We start from the raw sequence: 16,854 nt of genomic DNA on the forward strand, positions 1-16,854 counted from the left end.
TTAAAGTCAAGAGGGGTTTTGAACGGCTGTTTAATGCGTTACCCTATTGTTGCAAGGCAAATTTGGTCTCGTTTGGTGGGGGCAGACAATTAAGGGGATTCTTGAGCTGGATGGGGGGAAAACAGTAGATCGGCTTCTTGGAAAGCAGGGGGTTGTCCAGTTGGGACTTATCATAGTTATATTCTTGTGGTACAGTTGGAGATGTTGAGATGTAATTGCGAATAATCTCGTTAACGAGTAGGGGGCACTACCAAGAACTACAAATATAGCGGCGGGGCAAACTACATACGTATCAGCCGATCAAAGAAACTTCTCTGAGTTCTATCTGTCCGGCTGATATCTGGGGTACCTTATGGCATAAGGCTACCACTTAACCACAATTTGCGCTCTCAATACACTCTTTCTCCGCACTGTGTGTACATTTATATATACACAGATAGTCCTATGAGATCCTCGGATGTAAAGGGGAACTACAAACAGAAGTTATCGTTAGTTTTAAACAGCCACAGAGAGAGAGAGAGGTGTCGTGGGAGGGGTGGGGGGTCTTTATGAGGAGGTTTTGCTGGAGGAAGAGTGTTTGTCGGGGGTTCACTAAGATAGATGAGAGGAGGAGGAAAAGAACTTCAATTCAACTATCAAATAGAAAGGCGTGTGGCCTTCTTCTTTCAGCAATATGAACAAGGAAGTGAGGGGAAGAGAGTGTTTGAAGGCATTCATGAAGGGGGTGCGGAAGGAGCGGAGGGGGGCTGAAGAGGGAGATTATAGGGTTTCAAGGGGAGGAGGTGTAAGAGGGGTAGATTACCAGGGGCGTGCAGAGGGAGGGGGGAGAGGGGGGCGTTGGATTCACTACCAAGAACTTCAAATATGGCGGCGGGGCAAACTACATACGTATCAGCCGACTACAGAAACTTCTCTGAGTTATATCTGTCCGGCTGAAAACTGTGGTACCTTATGGCATAAGGCTACCACTTAACCGCAATTTGTGTTCTCAGTACAGAGGTGTAGCCATGGTTTCAACATTGGGGGGGACAAATGCCTGGGGGCAGGGTCCGGCCCCCCCCCAGGCAAAGATTTTGAACATGCATTAATCTGGTGCACTCTGAGAGCAAAATCTCAATACCTAATTTTGAAGACCTTTCAAGGGATGGATGTTTAAAACACTTTAATACTGGATGTGACCAAGCAGTCTGGGAGTGTGGAAGACCTGAAATTAGGAAAAGGTTGACACACATATACTTCATAGCTCTGTTTTCCTTTACTTTTTTAATTAAATATAACATTTTGTGCTCCTCAATATTTCACCCAATCCAGTCAGTTCTTTTTTTTCCACATTAATTTATTGATGTTTTGTCTTTTTTGCAAAAAACACATAAACAAACACCTGCACCACCACAACAAGGACACAAAATCCAGCCAGTTCTTACTTCCATTACATTTTTTATTGCATAACCATCACATTTGCCAATGTTGAGTAAAACACACCCAGGTGCATCTATCTCATGGACCTAAATAGAAGTCACCCCAAAACTTTTGTTACCCCTTAGAAAACATAGATTTTCTGATATTTTCAACCACTTGTTTAATAAGTACATAGGTAGATGAGTTTCATGAGAGAGCGCACTGAGCTAATCTCATGGTGAAACCATTAGCCGTAATGAATGATGCACTGTTAAAGACATGTCAAGGACATAACCTAAATGTTTTCTGATTAGTTATGGATTAATCTATGAATACATACATTATACAATGTTTTGTAATTTTGAATGAGACTTGACTTAATAATTATTATATTGCGATATTAGCAACTGCAACGCTGCATGTGTAAAATTGTGTTGAAGGAGGCGAGAAAAAAAAAAGAGATGAAGATGATGAAGACAGCGATTTTAGTATTGATACTGTGTCTAATCAGATATTATTTTTTTTAATTTTAATCGATTAGTATCTGAGTATACATTTTTTTGACAACCCTACACTATATACATGTGTGCTAACAGGATTCTGCTTGAATGTCATTATTCGGTCTTAACCTTTCATATTTACTCCTCTCTTAGGCGACTCACCTCTATGCCACCACTAGATTGACAAACTCTCCCTGTGCTTCCATCCTCCAAACTTTCTGTCTCTCCCGCTGGCTCACTAGCTCTACTCTGAACACAACAGAGGAAACATGGAAGGAATAATATCACAGATATCAGCAAACTATTTACCAGTAGACAACTGAAACACACTATAGACATCAGTGCCACTGCCAACAGGATTCTGCTCTAATGTCACAATTCGGTTTAAACCATTAATATATACTCTTTGACAATCATTTTGCAGACACTTTTATCCAAAGTAACTTACAAATTGCATTGAACATAGGAAAAGCCAAGGCTCTACTAGTTTCCAGAACTCCTCTCTTAGGCTACTCACCTCTATGTCACTACCAGATTGACACACACTGCTTTCATCCTCCAAACGTTCTTGCTCTATCTGTGCTTCACTCTCTTTATTCTGAACACACCAAAGTGAACATGCCACAGGGAAGAGATATTATCAGATAACAAGTACTGTTCCTTTCTCAGATAGTCAACAAACCACTTTTGATCTGAATGACAATAATTCTATGACTAGTTTTTTGTAGTCTATTAACTCTTCTGTACTGTAATGCTACAACTGATAGGTTAACACTTCTCATTTTCTCACCCCTCTTTACTTACTTTGCTTCTTTTCTGAGACGAGGCAAAACATTGCCGAAGGTCTCTGCAACCCTCTTGCTCATGACGACTGAAATAACACAAGCAGCACTTACATCATGAGAGACAAGTTAAAACTTCACGCAGGCTTGTTGTTACAATGTACAACATTGATAGTTCCTAAAATGGAGTGCTGTGAATGGGTGTGCACTTCGTAGGCCTACAGTGCATTCGAAAGATTTACCCGTGGGGACATACACAAGTGCGTGTGTGCGACACAGAGCCAATTTTGAGACAGGCCTAGCTAACATGAGATTCTACTATCATCCTTACCTCCCTTCTCCTACTCCCAATCCCTTGCTCTTCTCCTCTCTTTCGCTCTCCACAACTCCAAGCCTAGTTACCCTGAAGAGGATGGTGAATTCACTTAAACCAGCAAAGGTTGCTAATGCATATTTGTAACAGCTTGCCAACACCTTTACTGTCACTGGCATTTCTTAATTTGTGAATCAGGCCTCTCTCTCTGTCTCTCTCGCTCTCTCTCTCACACTAAGCAGCACCAAATACAATCTTGACGACTTTTGTAGTGCTGTGTGTAGTGTAGCCACACGTTTGCCCCTTCTGAACTTGAACAAGAAGTTAATTTCCTTTCCTAGCTAATCTTGTTTATGTTGGTAGCTTAGCCATGTCATGTTAGGTTGTCAACATTGGATACATGGAGCAGAACATTGTGGTCATATGTCCGATACTTTTTGGAAACGTTTTCTTCATAAAGCGTGCCAGACAGATTTTGTATAAATTTTATTCCTTAGTATTAGCTACATGGGTATGCCGTCTTTCAGAACCTTTCATTAACTGCACTAAAGAGATAAAAACAAGTGCATCCTTATTCTGAAAATGCACTTCCGAATGCACCTCTGTCCCCGGCACATTTAAAAACAAACTGCCCATGCATTTAGATCTAATGGGGAACATTTCGGAACATTGAGAAGTCGGCATAATGAGGCCGGGGCCAACGCCATCTAGCTGGCTTATTACATAGGTAACACATAGCTAATGATGCTGCTCGCTAGAGAAGCGACAACAACCCATGAAATTTGAGAGACACTATCAAAAGCTTCATAACTTACGTGTGTTTTCGATCGTAAAACGCCACTCATTTGCTGTTGTTGATGTTTTTGATTCCGTGGTCATGTAAAAAAGACGGTTGATGACCAATGCAATCGAGTGACAAGTCACCGTCACCGAGCCGCACGTGCGGGGACGAATCAAATCATGGATTTATCCCATTGGCTAGCTAGCCCGAACAGCCATATTCTCATTGGCTGTAAGCTATGTAGATGGAATTGGATTGAGTTATTTAGGGTGTGCGCCGCGCACTGTTTGCAGAGATGAGTGTACTTCAGGGAAAACCTAAGTGTTCTACCAATAGAAATATTGAATTGCTATATCCCTATTCCCAGCGATTTATTGGGGGGAACATTTTGGGCATATCTGAACATTGGGGGGGACTTGTACCCCCCAATGTATATGGCCGCTACCCCTATGTCTCAGTACACTCTGTCTCTGCGCTGTGTGTACATTTATATGTACACAGATAGCCCTATGAGACCCTTGGATGATAAGGGGAACTACAAATAGAAGTTATCGTTGTTAAAAATAGCGACAGAGAGAGAGAGATGTGTCGTGGGAGAGGATGGGGGATGGATTTACGAGGAGGGTTTGGCGTGAGGAAGATTGGTGGTGGGGGGTTCATTAAGACAGTGGAGGAGGAGAAGCGGAGAGAGACGGGGTTGGAGAGAGAGAGAGATGGAAGGCCAGTGAGGGGACGGGGTCTTAGACTGGGCCTGGAGGGGGGTGGTGGGGACTTTACGAGTGTAAAGGGTTAGGAGGGACTCGTAGATTAATAATTCATCGTCTTTAATAACAAAATACCAACAGACTGGAATGTAAAATGTAAGCATGCAGTCTTGGATGGTATTAGCGGATCATCAGATAGGATGGTATTTACTCTGAACGTCCGCTATGGAGCTACTGCTTAGGAACACAGACCGTGCCGGCCTCAGGAAAGTTCAGGAGAATGGGAGAAGTGAAAGATAATAAGGATAGTAGCGAGTAGCTACCGTAGCGACTGACGATGGCAGACCAAAGTGGTCCACGGCGTACTGAAACAGCCGCTCCCAGGGGGAAAAACAAAAGTTTAGCAGAGAAGGCCACCAGAAAAAAAGAATTCGATACTGCAAGAGGAAAACGTTGAGTAAACATCGGCTCTGCTTTTGAGCAATGGAGGCAACTGATGAAGCTGCAGCCAGAGCTAAAATCTAATGAAATGGTCGCGGAGTTTCTGCTGGAAAGGTATTTTTATTTTGCATAACCTAACCTACAACATCATATAACCTTACGATTGACTATTTGTTGCAGACACTTACCGGAATCACGTTTAGCATAATGCTAACGGACCTACCGTTAGCTCCAGCTAATTAAGCAGTTTGCTCGGGAAATAAAGAAATATTCTCCACTTATAGTCTTCCTCACCGTTTTACACAGTCCTAGTGTGCTTTCAATTGTTTTGGCTCATTCACACACACATTCATACACCGAAGGCAGCAGTTAGCAGGGTGCTAACTGTCCATGTGCGTGTAAATCATAGGTGTAAGTCATATATCTGTGTTTGTCGCTGTTTCCATGTTCAGTACAATGTACAGTTTATCATATTTTAACTTTCTGCTGGTACAACCCGCCCACTCACGTTAATATTTGTGTGTGCATGTGCATGTTTGTGTTTTAGTTACGGAAAAACAACGTCGACGCCAGTAAAACGTGGTTTCAAGAGGCCTCCTCCGCCACCATTGCCGAATCCTTTTCAGAACGGTAAGCCTTGTTTGCTAATGTTATCGTTTGCCCATCAACGTGGATCACACATGTGTTGTGTTTTGCGATGGCATGAACAAGTACATTGTTAAAAGTGATACGTTATTGGTGTGAAATCAAACCTAGAGCTGATGCTATAGTTTCCCTACCCCATCAGAACATGAGAAATGTAACTGATGTTTCCAGAACACTATAAATCATCTCTACTCATGTGCTGTGTGGTAACAACAGCAACTTATCTAATGTTGTGAAAAATGCCCATTATTTATTTCATGTATACTGTATAGGATTTCTCTGTTCATGGAGTGGAGGGTTTGGACAGCTGCTCTGCTGAGACCTCACTTCTCACAATACAAGCAAGGTAAAGTGGTACCTAGGTTTTACTTGTCAAATGTTTAAAAATAACATTTTTAAAGTGAAGAGGCCTTTTATTCAGTCATCCAAATGTATAATTATGTAATACTGACTTTCTTTCTGATTTCCTAAATGCAGTGTTTCATCAGCAGATGAAAGATTGGGTGACGCATGAGGACGCATTTAATGATATAAAAAACTCTATGTAAGTGTTTTCAAGGACATAAGATGAGACTTTTCATGATATTTTATGGGTTATTATTTCTGTAAATTCTGTGTATGTGTAACATAATGTAACTAGCTGGGGTTGTCTGTCATCAGCATTGACTACGATGAGGATGAATACGATCCTTCTTGGCATCCAGACATGGAGGCGCAATCAGAGTTGCTGTTGGAAGAGGAGGACACCGTAGAGGAAGACTCTGACTGCAATGACAGCGACGACCCAGATTACGTGCCACTTTTTCGTGTGTGGTATGGTTATTACCAAGCTTCATAACCAACCTGTTATGACATTTATTTTACCTGATTTTATATTTCGCTTATGATTATCAGTATTATGAATAATTTGAAACATTATAGAAATATTCTTTAAGTTTTACAGCAAAGGCAGATCTCTGAATACTGGGTTCATCCTTGAAGAATGTCCATCAGTCACCATGGAAGACACTGTGCATGACGCGGGAGACGACACAGATCAAGATGATCATGAAGAAGATCTCTCTGTGCTGGAGCAAGAGCAAGTGACACAACATCTTCCCCAAAAAAATCAAAGAAGGCAACCATATAGATCAGAGATTACTGTTAAGGTGGAAGATGATATAATTGGCAAACCGGCTTCTATTGCTTACCATGACTGTCTGAGGCAGCTTTGTGAGTTTGTTGCTTTGCCAATAGATTCTTGTAAAGGGAAGGACCCCATCACCCAAAAACAATGTCAGGCAAAAGGACCTTTTGAGATTAACATCAAGTCAAGGGTCACAGCTGCCGTCATTAAATGGGTAAGTCATGTTTTGGTAACACATGTAATTTAGTTTTTAATACAAAATATTATCATTGTTTTATATTAGGGCCTACTTCACTTATTACATTTTTTCCATGTGTTTTCTCCTGCCCCTTTTTCAGCTGTGTCCTCAAGGTCATATCGTGTGGCGGTGGTCTTCCCAACCAACTTTAAAATTTGGCAGTCAGTTAGGAGACTTTCTAATGGCCACCAACATTTTGCTCACAGGCAACAACTACACAATGGTGAAAATGCTTTTCAACTTCATGAATATGGGGATGATCAATGAGAGATACTTTGCTGACATCCAAGACAACTACTGTGTGGACACTATAAAGGCGTTCTGGAATGCCTTTATAGTGTCCACACAGTAGTTGTTGAATCGGTTAGTTTCACCGACACACACACACAGACATACATAAACACACCCATATTCAACTAAGAACATAAACAATTATGCAAGACACATCCACATTTTTCATGCATGTTCTGGCACCACAAACTTATTTATCATCATATTCGGTTTTGTCGTCTGTATTTTAAGGAGATGGAAGGATGGACAGTACAGGATTCTGCGCGCAGTACTGTACGTACACTGCCATGGACAATGCCACAAGCCAAATAATCAACGTGGTGAATGTGGACAAGCGTGAGACTTCGCGGAAATCGACCAACATGGAGAAGGTGGCCTTTATAGAGACATTAGACACGCTGAAGCAAGATCTTGATGTCATTGAGTTCTGCACTGATGCACACAGCCAAATATCAGCCCTATTCAGTAAGTGTTTCTGTAGATACATCTAATTGGGGTTGGAAAAACAATGTATGATTTTTAGAATTATTGGAAGAAAAACAATAACAACAAAACAGTTGGCAATTACACAGAGATATTATACTGTGTATTTTTGTAATCATTATTTTCCAGACAAAAACAAAGGGCTGTACAAGGACAGTGGCGTCAAGCACACGCTGGACATGTGGCACGGAGCCAAGAATCTTGGCAAAAAAATCCATGCTGTAAGTTACTGCTATGTAAAGATGGATTACTGTATTTGTTTTCAAAAAATATTTTAGAAATGTCATATTTGTTAGTTATCATTCTGAAGCAGAATCATTCTCTTGTTTTCAATTTCTAGGCCAGCCTCCAAAAAGGCTGTTCACTGTTACTTGTCTGGAAGAAGGATATCTGCAACCACTTTTGGTACTGCTGCAAGGCAGCAAATACAGTGGAGGATTTCTGGGTATGTTTTTCACTGTAATTTCTATAAGTAAGTGTATTGTCAATGTATTCAAATTATACATTATAACAATTTTCTTTTTACATATTCATTTTAATTGCCTATTCAGGACATGTGGACAGGATTGCTACACCATCTCACCGGAGAACACCAGTGGGGACTTGGCGGCTGTTACTGTGGTAGAAATTAACCTTACATTTTATGTTAAACTATGATTATTATTAGGCCTACATATCATATAGATACTTTAATAGTGGAAAACAGCTGATCACCTTTAGCCTAGATGTTATTTGCCGTGTGACACCAGTGAGTAGGTCCAGGACATTCTCACCTGATGGGCCGTGTGGCACATCAGTCAGAGAGTCCAGTCTACTCCCATTTTGATGTACTCTCTGAAGAAAATGCTTACATTCACACGTGTGCATCATCTCTGTTTGTATAAGGATAATATATGTTCTAAGGTCACATTGGTAGCCAGAAGACATGAGAATATACTGACATCCACACAGTGTGACCCAGAAAAACATTCTATGCACATCAATATTTGATGAAAGTCCAACTTTGTATTGTGTAAAGGATTGGGGATATAAGGAGCTGTCCGGGATTCATTCGGCAGTGTGTATTTGCGAATACCATTCGGCTTTGTTGTCTCTCGTTTGCGGGCGGCAATAAACTCTCCATCTATACTCGACCTGGACTCTGAAGGGAAAAACGGTCTGTCTAGTTACTGGACCAGATGAAATGAGACGGAGAGGTAATAAAGTCTGTCGGCACGAGGACCTTGGATTTATTAAGTAAAGTGGCAACGGTTATACAGAGTCATAAGCGTGAGAAATCGAATATGTCTAAGTCCCTAATCAGCGCTGATGGTTCGTCCGGAGCTTCGCCTCCGTGGAAGGTCTGCTTCAGAAGAAGGTGAAGAGTCCCTGTGTGATACAGTTTTATGCTGTATCCTCCTCTCGATGAGGTGTGTGCGTTTGAGGTGTGTGTGGTTCTGTGTGTTTTTGCTTGGCCATGGCTCCCAGGCCCTGCTGTGTATGCCTCCTAACGGGGGAGAGCTCCTCGTGTCTCCGGTGTGATAAATTAAACCGGGGAGTGCCCCCCCGAAATGTGGCTTCTCAGGCCCTGGTGTGGGCAGGGGTATCTCTTGGTTCCTCCTAACGGGGAAGAGCTCTCAAAATGTCTCCTGTGTGGTAAATTAAACCAGGGAGTGCCCCCCGAACTGTCTCGTGTGTGATAATTTAATGTGGCTCTCAGGCCCTTGGTATGGGCAGGTAACGGGGGAGAGCTTCAAAGTGTCTCCTGTGTGATAAATTAATGTGGCTCTCCCGTTCTTGAGGATGACTGGTGCATTGTCTGAGTGTCCACCATCTGCCAGCCTGGGAAATGGGGCCTTCGGCTCCGGCCTTGACCTGACTATATATTATCATGTTTGTGTTCGTTGGGTTAGAGCAAGAGTTGACTATATTGTAATGTGTCTGCCATGTGATGTGTTCATCAGGCTAGGGTAGGAGTTAGCTATATTTATAATGTACATGTGATGTACTCAGCAGGTTATTTTGCCCAACAACTCTCCGATTCCTCTTTGCTTATAGCTAGTTGAAGTGAATTAGATAAGTTGTTATTATTAGAAATCCCACCACATTTGGCGTCACGAACAGGATTGAGGAACAGAGACAGCCCGGCTGCTGGACTGCGGGATGGGGCACGAGCGGATCACACAACCCTAGCGCTCATCAAACTCCCGGTAAAGTTGACTTACCATTAATTAATACGGTTGTTTGATCTGTTCCTGTCCCGTCTGGCTGCTCGGCGGCAGGTAAAGCGTCTCTTCAGTCCAAACGAATCAAATGAATCATTGAAGAGAGATTGGGGAACTCCGGTGAGAGATAGAGTGTGCGCGTGCACAGCCATAGACGCTCTGTTGTTATGGTTAACTAACAAGCGGTTTATGGTTCTAAATTGATACAAAATTGTTATTTTTGTTTTTTGATAAGTAGGCCTACTATAAAGTCAAAGTTCCAATAGAACAAGCGCAGGTCCGCGGGTCGTGTGAGTGCGTACTTGTTGGACTTTTTGAAATCCCATCTGGAGATGGGTTATGAGTTAGAATTCATTACTGTGGATTAACTCGGGTTGTTTTATTTAGAGAAGAGTTTCCTTGAATTGCTGACTAGTGAATTTTCTCTTATTTGGGCCGATTGAACAGCCTACTGATCTTGGATCGATTGAGTGAGTTTTTTCTTTATTTTGGGCCGATAGAACAATTTCAGATCTTGCATCAATGTTGAGTGAATTTTCTCTCTTCTTCTGGGCCGATTGAACAGTCTTCTGATCTTGGATCGATTTTTTGAATTCTCTCTCTTTTAATTTTGGGCCGATTGAACAGTTTTCTGATCTTGGATCAACTGAGTGAATTTTCTCATATTTTGGGCCGATTGAACAAATTTTCTGATCATCGGATCGATTGAGTGAATATTGATTCTGATCTTGGCACTTTGAGGAAATAGGGTTCTTGTTTTTCTGGTTGAGTAGCTCAGAGCTGGAGTACTCGACCGTTCATGTTTTAAAGGGCATGGTGCAGGTTTCTATTTTCTTCTTTTCTGGCAATTTTCTAGTTGGTAATAAGCATTTAAACAATTATCCATTGTATTTGATGTTGTAGGGTATCACAAAATATAAATATTAGGAAAAGTAGGTGATATATTAGTGGTTATTAGCCACAGGTTAGCGATGATTCTTATTTCTCCCACAATGCATTGCATGACGTCACGTAAGGTACTCCGCTTTTGGACGACAGCCGAAGTCGCTAGTGGGAGAGTGACAGTGTCAGATTATATAAGTAAATACATAAATAGAGATAGCCTAGATATATATAGATAGATAGATAGAATAGCATAACATCGATAGATAGATAGATAGATAGATAGATAGATAGATAGATAGATAGATAGATAGATAGATAGATAGATAGATAGATAGATAGAATAGCATAACATCGATAGATAGTGAGGGATAGCATAGCATAACATAGAGAGAGAGAGAGAGAGAGAGAGAGAGAGAGAGAGAGAGAGAGAGAGAGAGAGAGAGAGTAGATGTATAAGTAGATAACATGGTTTTCTACTGTATTTGTGGCGGGTGCAACAACTCCAGCAAAAGTGGGGCATAGGGTCCATTGCTTCCCCAAGGACAAAGGGATTCTCCGAAGCTGGGTGCAATTTGTCAAGTTTAGGCGGGCAGATTTTTCAGCTAGCTCTGTTACCGCGTACTCCAGAATATGCAGCGCGCATTTCAAGGAGGAGGATTACCACTCAGGGGATGCCAAGATGGTCTCACTTGGTTTAAAGAGTAAGAGGACGGCGAAGTTAATTCCTACCGCCGTGCCGTCTGTGCATGCAAACCACTCTGCCTGCCCTGTCCCGAGGTCGAGAGACACCGTCTGCCGCAAGCGAGAGATTGCCACGGTAAGCATCATGCTATAGCTGCTAATTACAAGCTGCGCGTTAGCTAGCTCTGTGTATTTTGCATACCGTGTTTCCTTTGACACAGCCTCCTCTACAAGAATGATCAGTCTGACATTAGAAGAGCATATTTCGTGATTCACGAATATGAGCCAAAACAAAATTGCCCTGAAGTAAATGTCCATATCGTCATGAAAGCTTCATGGCTAGTGTTTGGATCAGTGATCGTCATCATCAAGCGGCTTTCACAACAGTGTGTTTGCGTTTTGTGTTAGTGCTAGACTGCTACGGTTCTCTTTCACATATACTGTATTTGACCGTGTCCGTGTCGACGGGCTGTAGTGGACGCTAAACGCAAGTAAACGCAGTTTACCCACCTCTGAAATTTGAGAAACAGAGTTTATCCACTTCTCACTTCAGAGTTTAGCTACCTCCCAATACAGTAAATGTACTACCATTGGTTGCGATTCACTGATCTAAGTATTCATAGTTTACCCACCTCTTATTTCACCACTACACCCTTGCATTTCTTTTTTATATACTTATATATACTATACTTTATACTAATATACTTTTTTATATTTGTTTTCGCAAGATGTTGACAGACGCCTCACAGCAGGAGACCGTGGCCAGTGTAGACACTGTGGAGAGTGTCGATACTGGGGATCAGCCCTTGCCCTCCTCCACTTCTGACGCTGGGACACAATGTTATTTGAAGCCCCCCCGATGGTCTCACGGTAAATCTTTGGTATTTTAAGGGGTAGATATTATGTCTAAAACATTGCAAGTAGGACATTTCCATACACATTGATGAAATTAATACATAGCCTACATCAAAACATAGCCGCTTAGATTTGCCATGATTGTCATATGTTTGGGTATGTTTACTGCCTCTGCCACAGCTGTGCAGGTTAACCTGAAGCCCAAGATGGTTAGCGTGGGCACACAGACTTCAATCAGCCCACAAACCTCCACTCCCCTCGCTAGTCCTGAACAGACAGTTGACGACGATGATGATGATAATGCCACTGTCATCAGTGACTTGTCGTGGGTGCCCGAAGAGCCGATGGATGAGGAGGAATTGTTTGATGAGGAGCCACCTTACACGTGTGACCCCCACCACAAGTGAGATAATCTAAAACCAACATAGACCATATTGAATGCTCAATGCTTTGTTAGTTTGAATGACACCGCCCCCCTCCCCCTCATTTTTTGTTGTTGTAGTTGCATTGACAAATTCATTGTTTGCCAAGAGGAGCTGATGGGCCTTTTTGCCATCTGTCCGGCCTGTTGTGAGAGGTCGGATAGTAGCATCGTGCAGCAGGAAGGAACTTTTGTTAAGATCAAGCAGGTACAGTTTTGTTTATGCAGTTTTGTTTACGTGGCCATCTGATTAGAAAATCTGAATATCTAATTACAATCTGATAGCTCTGACTGTCTTGCCAGTTAATTTACAATGTATGTACCAGGCTGGCTTAAGTCTGCTGGTTTGTGATGCCATCATATTTGAGTGTTATACTGTATTGGTCATGTGTGTTTCATTGAAAATATGAAACCTTTGACCAGTAATGTACAGTACTTACTCTATATTGAATCCTGATATACTGTTGATTACAATGTTTTATTTTATTTTATTACATATCTAGGTCTGGGCATCATGTGGCTACCACCGTTTCTGGCAAAACCAGCCAATGCTTCACAGGAACATGCCAACCTGCAACCTCCTGTTAAGTGGGGCCATTCATTTTACTGGATGTTTGGCCACACAGACACTAAGAATGTTGACCCTGTTTGGCCTGCAGTGCATCAGTGCCAGCAGTTTCTTTCGCCATCAGCGCCGCTACACCATCCCTGTAATCGTTCAGGCCTGGCAGAATGATCAAGCCAAGAATTTTAGTGACCTACGGGCAATGGATGGCGGGCTAGTTCTTGCTGGTGACTGCAGGTAAACCAGTGTGAGAGCTAGACCAGTTCCACGTTTTGATTTTGTTATTTGTTATCATGTAGGGTGGCTTTAGTTGGCATTTGCAGTTGACATGGTGGATTGTCTTTACAGACCATGGTTTTAAAAACTTGAAACATAAATTGTAATTAATTCCAGGTCAGATTCTCCTGGGCACTGCGCAAAGTATGGGTCATACTCTCTGATGGAGGACAGAGTGAACAAGGTGGTGGATGTTCAGCTTGTTCAGGTAAACCTGATGTTATTAGACAAAGAAATGAACTCTGCAATTTGGTAAAAGGATTGTATCTTAATATAACATCTTTCCACTACAACCATGCATAGAGCTTTATTTGTATTGCCTAACTAGAGTAGTGTATCATAATGCCTGGACCAGCAACGCTTCGGTTCATTAACGCCTCCTTCAACACCACAAGCATTCTACACTTACACTGTTATGTCATGTTGCAGAGCTCAGAGGTCCCCAACAGCTCATGGTGTGAGCTTGAAGGGCTCAAGCGCAGTGTTGGCCTGCTGAGGGGAAACGACCTGCTTTTGGCAACGCTGATCACGGACCGACATCGCCAGGTATTTACAATAAAAATGCAGTATAGAATGTAAATATCTGAATTGCACTGAAGCTGGATGTTTGAGTTTTTTTTCTCCTTAGGTTGCCAAATGGGTGAGAGAGGAGCTGATCCCTGAAGGGACACAGCATTATTTTGACGTGTGGCACATTGCCAAAAGTATGTATCCATTGTTGGAACCTTGAAGCAGTTTTTGTTAGTGCATATCAATTAATACCATTTGTTCTAAAACAGGTCTGGGGAAGGCATTGGATGCAGCATCCAAAGAGTGTGACCAACTACAGTTGTGGAGGCCAGCTATAGTGAATCACCTCTATTGGACTGCAGCCTCAACCCCAGATGGCAACCCAGCGGTCATGGAGGCCAAATGGAGAAGTTTAGTGAACCACATCCAGGACATCCATGACCATGACACCCCTGCCTTCTCCAGTTGTGCCCATGGCCCTCTAGACGAAGATCAGCGCAACAAAGAGTGGCTGGACCCAGGTACAGTACTGGTATTATGCACGCTCTACATAGTTTTGTTTTAGTTGCTGTCTTTGAGTAATTGTCTGGATGCTTTGACATGTGACCTTCGTGATGAAATTATTTTTTCATTCCCTGGCAATCTCATAACATTCTGTTTACTGTTTATGTTTGCTATAATTCATATGCAGGACAATTTCATGTGTTTCCATTTCAAAAAGGAATTCTGTCTGTATCCATCTTCCTGTCTATTTGTACGTTTTCCGTCTGTGTGTCTGTCTACCTCCCTGCCTACCTGTCTTGGTCTTTTCAGGCTCATTGGCAGCAGTCAAGTTGGAGAACATAATGATGAGGGCTGCCTTGCTGAAAGATGTTCGTCAGCTGTCTCCACAGCACCAGACCTTCTCCCTTGAGGCTTACCACTCCCTCATCTTGCACTTCGCGCCCAAGCACACAGGGTTTTCATACCTTGGGATGTATAGCAGGTCAGTGCTATCCAATGGAATAACACTGCCAATTATTATGCCTTTTATAGTAATAATAGTACCTATTAACGTGCCTATTGTAGTATTTTGTCATACACCAAGTTTCAAAGGTTTTCTAAAATGTGTTATTTTGTAGGCTTCTCTTATAATCACAATGCCAATCGCGAGACAGCACGGAGAAGTGACGGGACGGAGAAGTACTGCGTGCGGTATCCGCGCTTCAGAAAAGGTGCCTATGTGGTGCGTCCCATCAAAGAGGCAGCCTCATACGGTAAGCAGTGTCAGGCAGTTCTATCATATTTTGAGATGGCGCACGAGTGATCAGTGACAATGATCTTTATAAAGTAATATTATTATTATTATTATTAATATTATTATTATTATGTCTGCAGGTTATGCAACATCATTAATGAAGGCCCTTCGGGAGAGCTACGCTAATTCACCCGCGGTTCTTCGAGAGGTTGGCGCCAATTTGTCCTCCGATGCACCCGCCCCCATCGCCAAATCCTTCGAACAGATTCCTAAGGAGGAGGCCATCAGCCTCTACCTAGCCCGGCAGTCACGCTTCAAGAAAACCTAATTTCACATTATTATTTTTTTCCACGGACAAGTCCAATGATTCAGTTGTTATTATTTGCATGAAATTTCTTTGTATATAATTCAAAATAATTTGGTAATCATTTTACCTGTGCCTTGTCAACCTCTGTGTGCGGTGTTGTCTGGGCTCACTGTGTGTCTGCTTGATGTGCTTTTGCATGTATCACTGCATGTATGCATGCATGAAATAGTGTGTGTGTGTGTGTGTGTGTGTGTGTGTGTGTGTGTGTGTGTGTGTGTGTGTGTGTGTGTGTGTGTGTGTGTGTGTGTGTGTGTGTGTGTGTGTGTGTGTGTGTGTGTGTGAGAGAAAAAGAGAACCATCAACTGACCCTCGGGTATGACTACACTATTGCAGAATTAATTAGAATTAGAATTAAACATTGCGGGTCTAGCCCTTCATCAGTGTTCCTTGTATGTTTTGTGCCTAACCATTTTTTTATATAGATTTAATTCCAACCTGTGTCTTTGTTCAGTAACCATTACAAGCAATGCCAATCAACTTTTTTTTATCCAAAATGCATGTGTTCTGTGTACTTTATAACATTTTAAGAGCAATTGAATGATCACAACAGAATAAGCATAACTATTATTTTATTCATTTTCATCCAAACAAGGCCATTGAAAGCCCTGATAGGTCTGGTCATCATTCTGGAATTGCTGTCTGATGGTTGAAACCACACAAGAGGGTAGAGGCTTCCTTATACTCCTCCCTAAAACGCCATAAGCCCAGCGTATAGCTTGCCTGTACGCAGTGTACCGGTATTGCCTAGGGATAAGCAGGAAAGATTCTTAAGTTTAAAACTCTGTAAGTAGGTTGGAAACGTCATTTTAAGCCTGTTTCTTATGCATGTTTATTGTGTATGCAACACATCTCCTGTCACCTATAACTGTTGGTTCAAATGACTCAGTGTAAAAAGATTTGTAAAGTAAACATAAACCATGAACATACTCGTGCGTGCTGGCTTGAAGGGGACCATGATCCTGCCTGAAGTGTGTGTATGCTATTTTTAGCACAAACGGATTCAGGCAGCATGCCTCAAATCCAGGATGCTGCGTTAGGCACGTTACATCTGCTGGCCACGGGGTGAGCTCCTCGACCAGCGACCAAAACGCGCTCACCTCCCTACAACACAAGCTCTCCACCACAGTTTCCATGGGACGACACCGCCCACA

At 42.2% G+C, this 16,854-nt stretch overlaps 1 protein-coding gene across 2 annotated transcripts; it reads left to right on the top strand.

The window, feature by feature from the left end:
* The first annotated feature begins 4,568 nt into the window (after nucleotides 1-4,568).
* LOC115531658 (uncharacterized) lies at nucleotides 4,569-15,882 on the top strand. Of its 2 annotated transcripts, XM_030341039.1 has the most exons (22): nucleotides 4,569-5,033; nucleotides 5,467-5,549; nucleotides 5,837-5,910; nucleotides 6,042-6,108; nucleotides 6,225-6,377; nucleotides 6,508-6,904; nucleotides 7,029-7,151; nucleotides 7,451-7,684; nucleotides 7,832-7,923; nucleotides 8,043-8,147; nucleotides 8,254-8,323; nucleotides 12,201-12,342; nucleotides 12,508-12,730; nucleotides 12,830-12,956; nucleotides 13,252-13,550; nucleotides 13,707-13,797; nucleotides 14,019-14,135; nucleotides 14,218-14,293; nucleotides 14,369-14,620; nucleotides 14,913-15,084; nucleotides 15,221-15,355; nucleotides 15,477-15,882. In XM_030341039.1, exons 8-21 carry the CDS (start codon nucleotides 7,634-7,636, stop codon nucleotides 15,231-15,233), a joined length of 1,830 nt encoding a protein of 609 aa, XP_030196899.1. In that variant the 5' UTR covers nucleotides 4,569-5,033; nucleotides 5,467-5,549; nucleotides 5,837-5,910; nucleotides 6,042-6,108; nucleotides 6,225-6,377; nucleotides 6,508-6,904; nucleotides 7,029-7,151; nucleotides 7,451-7,633; the 3' UTR covers nucleotides 15,234-15,355; nucleotides 15,477-15,882. The 2 variants fall into 2 exon arrangements, with proteins under 2 accessions (XP_030196899.1, XP_030196900.1); XM_030341040.1 differs by lacking the exons at nucleotides 4,569-5,033; nucleotides 5,467-5,549; nucleotides 5,837-5,910; ... (6 more) ...; nucleotides 8,043-8,147; nucleotides 8,254-8,323 and adding an exon at nucleotides 11,239-11,608.
* Nucleotides 15,883-16,854: the final 972 nt, after the last annotated feature.

The sequence above is a fragment of the Gadus morhua genome, chromosome 18, assembly GCF_902167405.1.
Source record: "Gadus morhua chromosome 18, gadMor3.0, whole genome shotgun sequence".
Lineage (NCBI taxonomy): Eukaryota > Metazoa > Chordata > Actinopteri > Gadiformes > Gadidae > Gadus > Gadus morhua.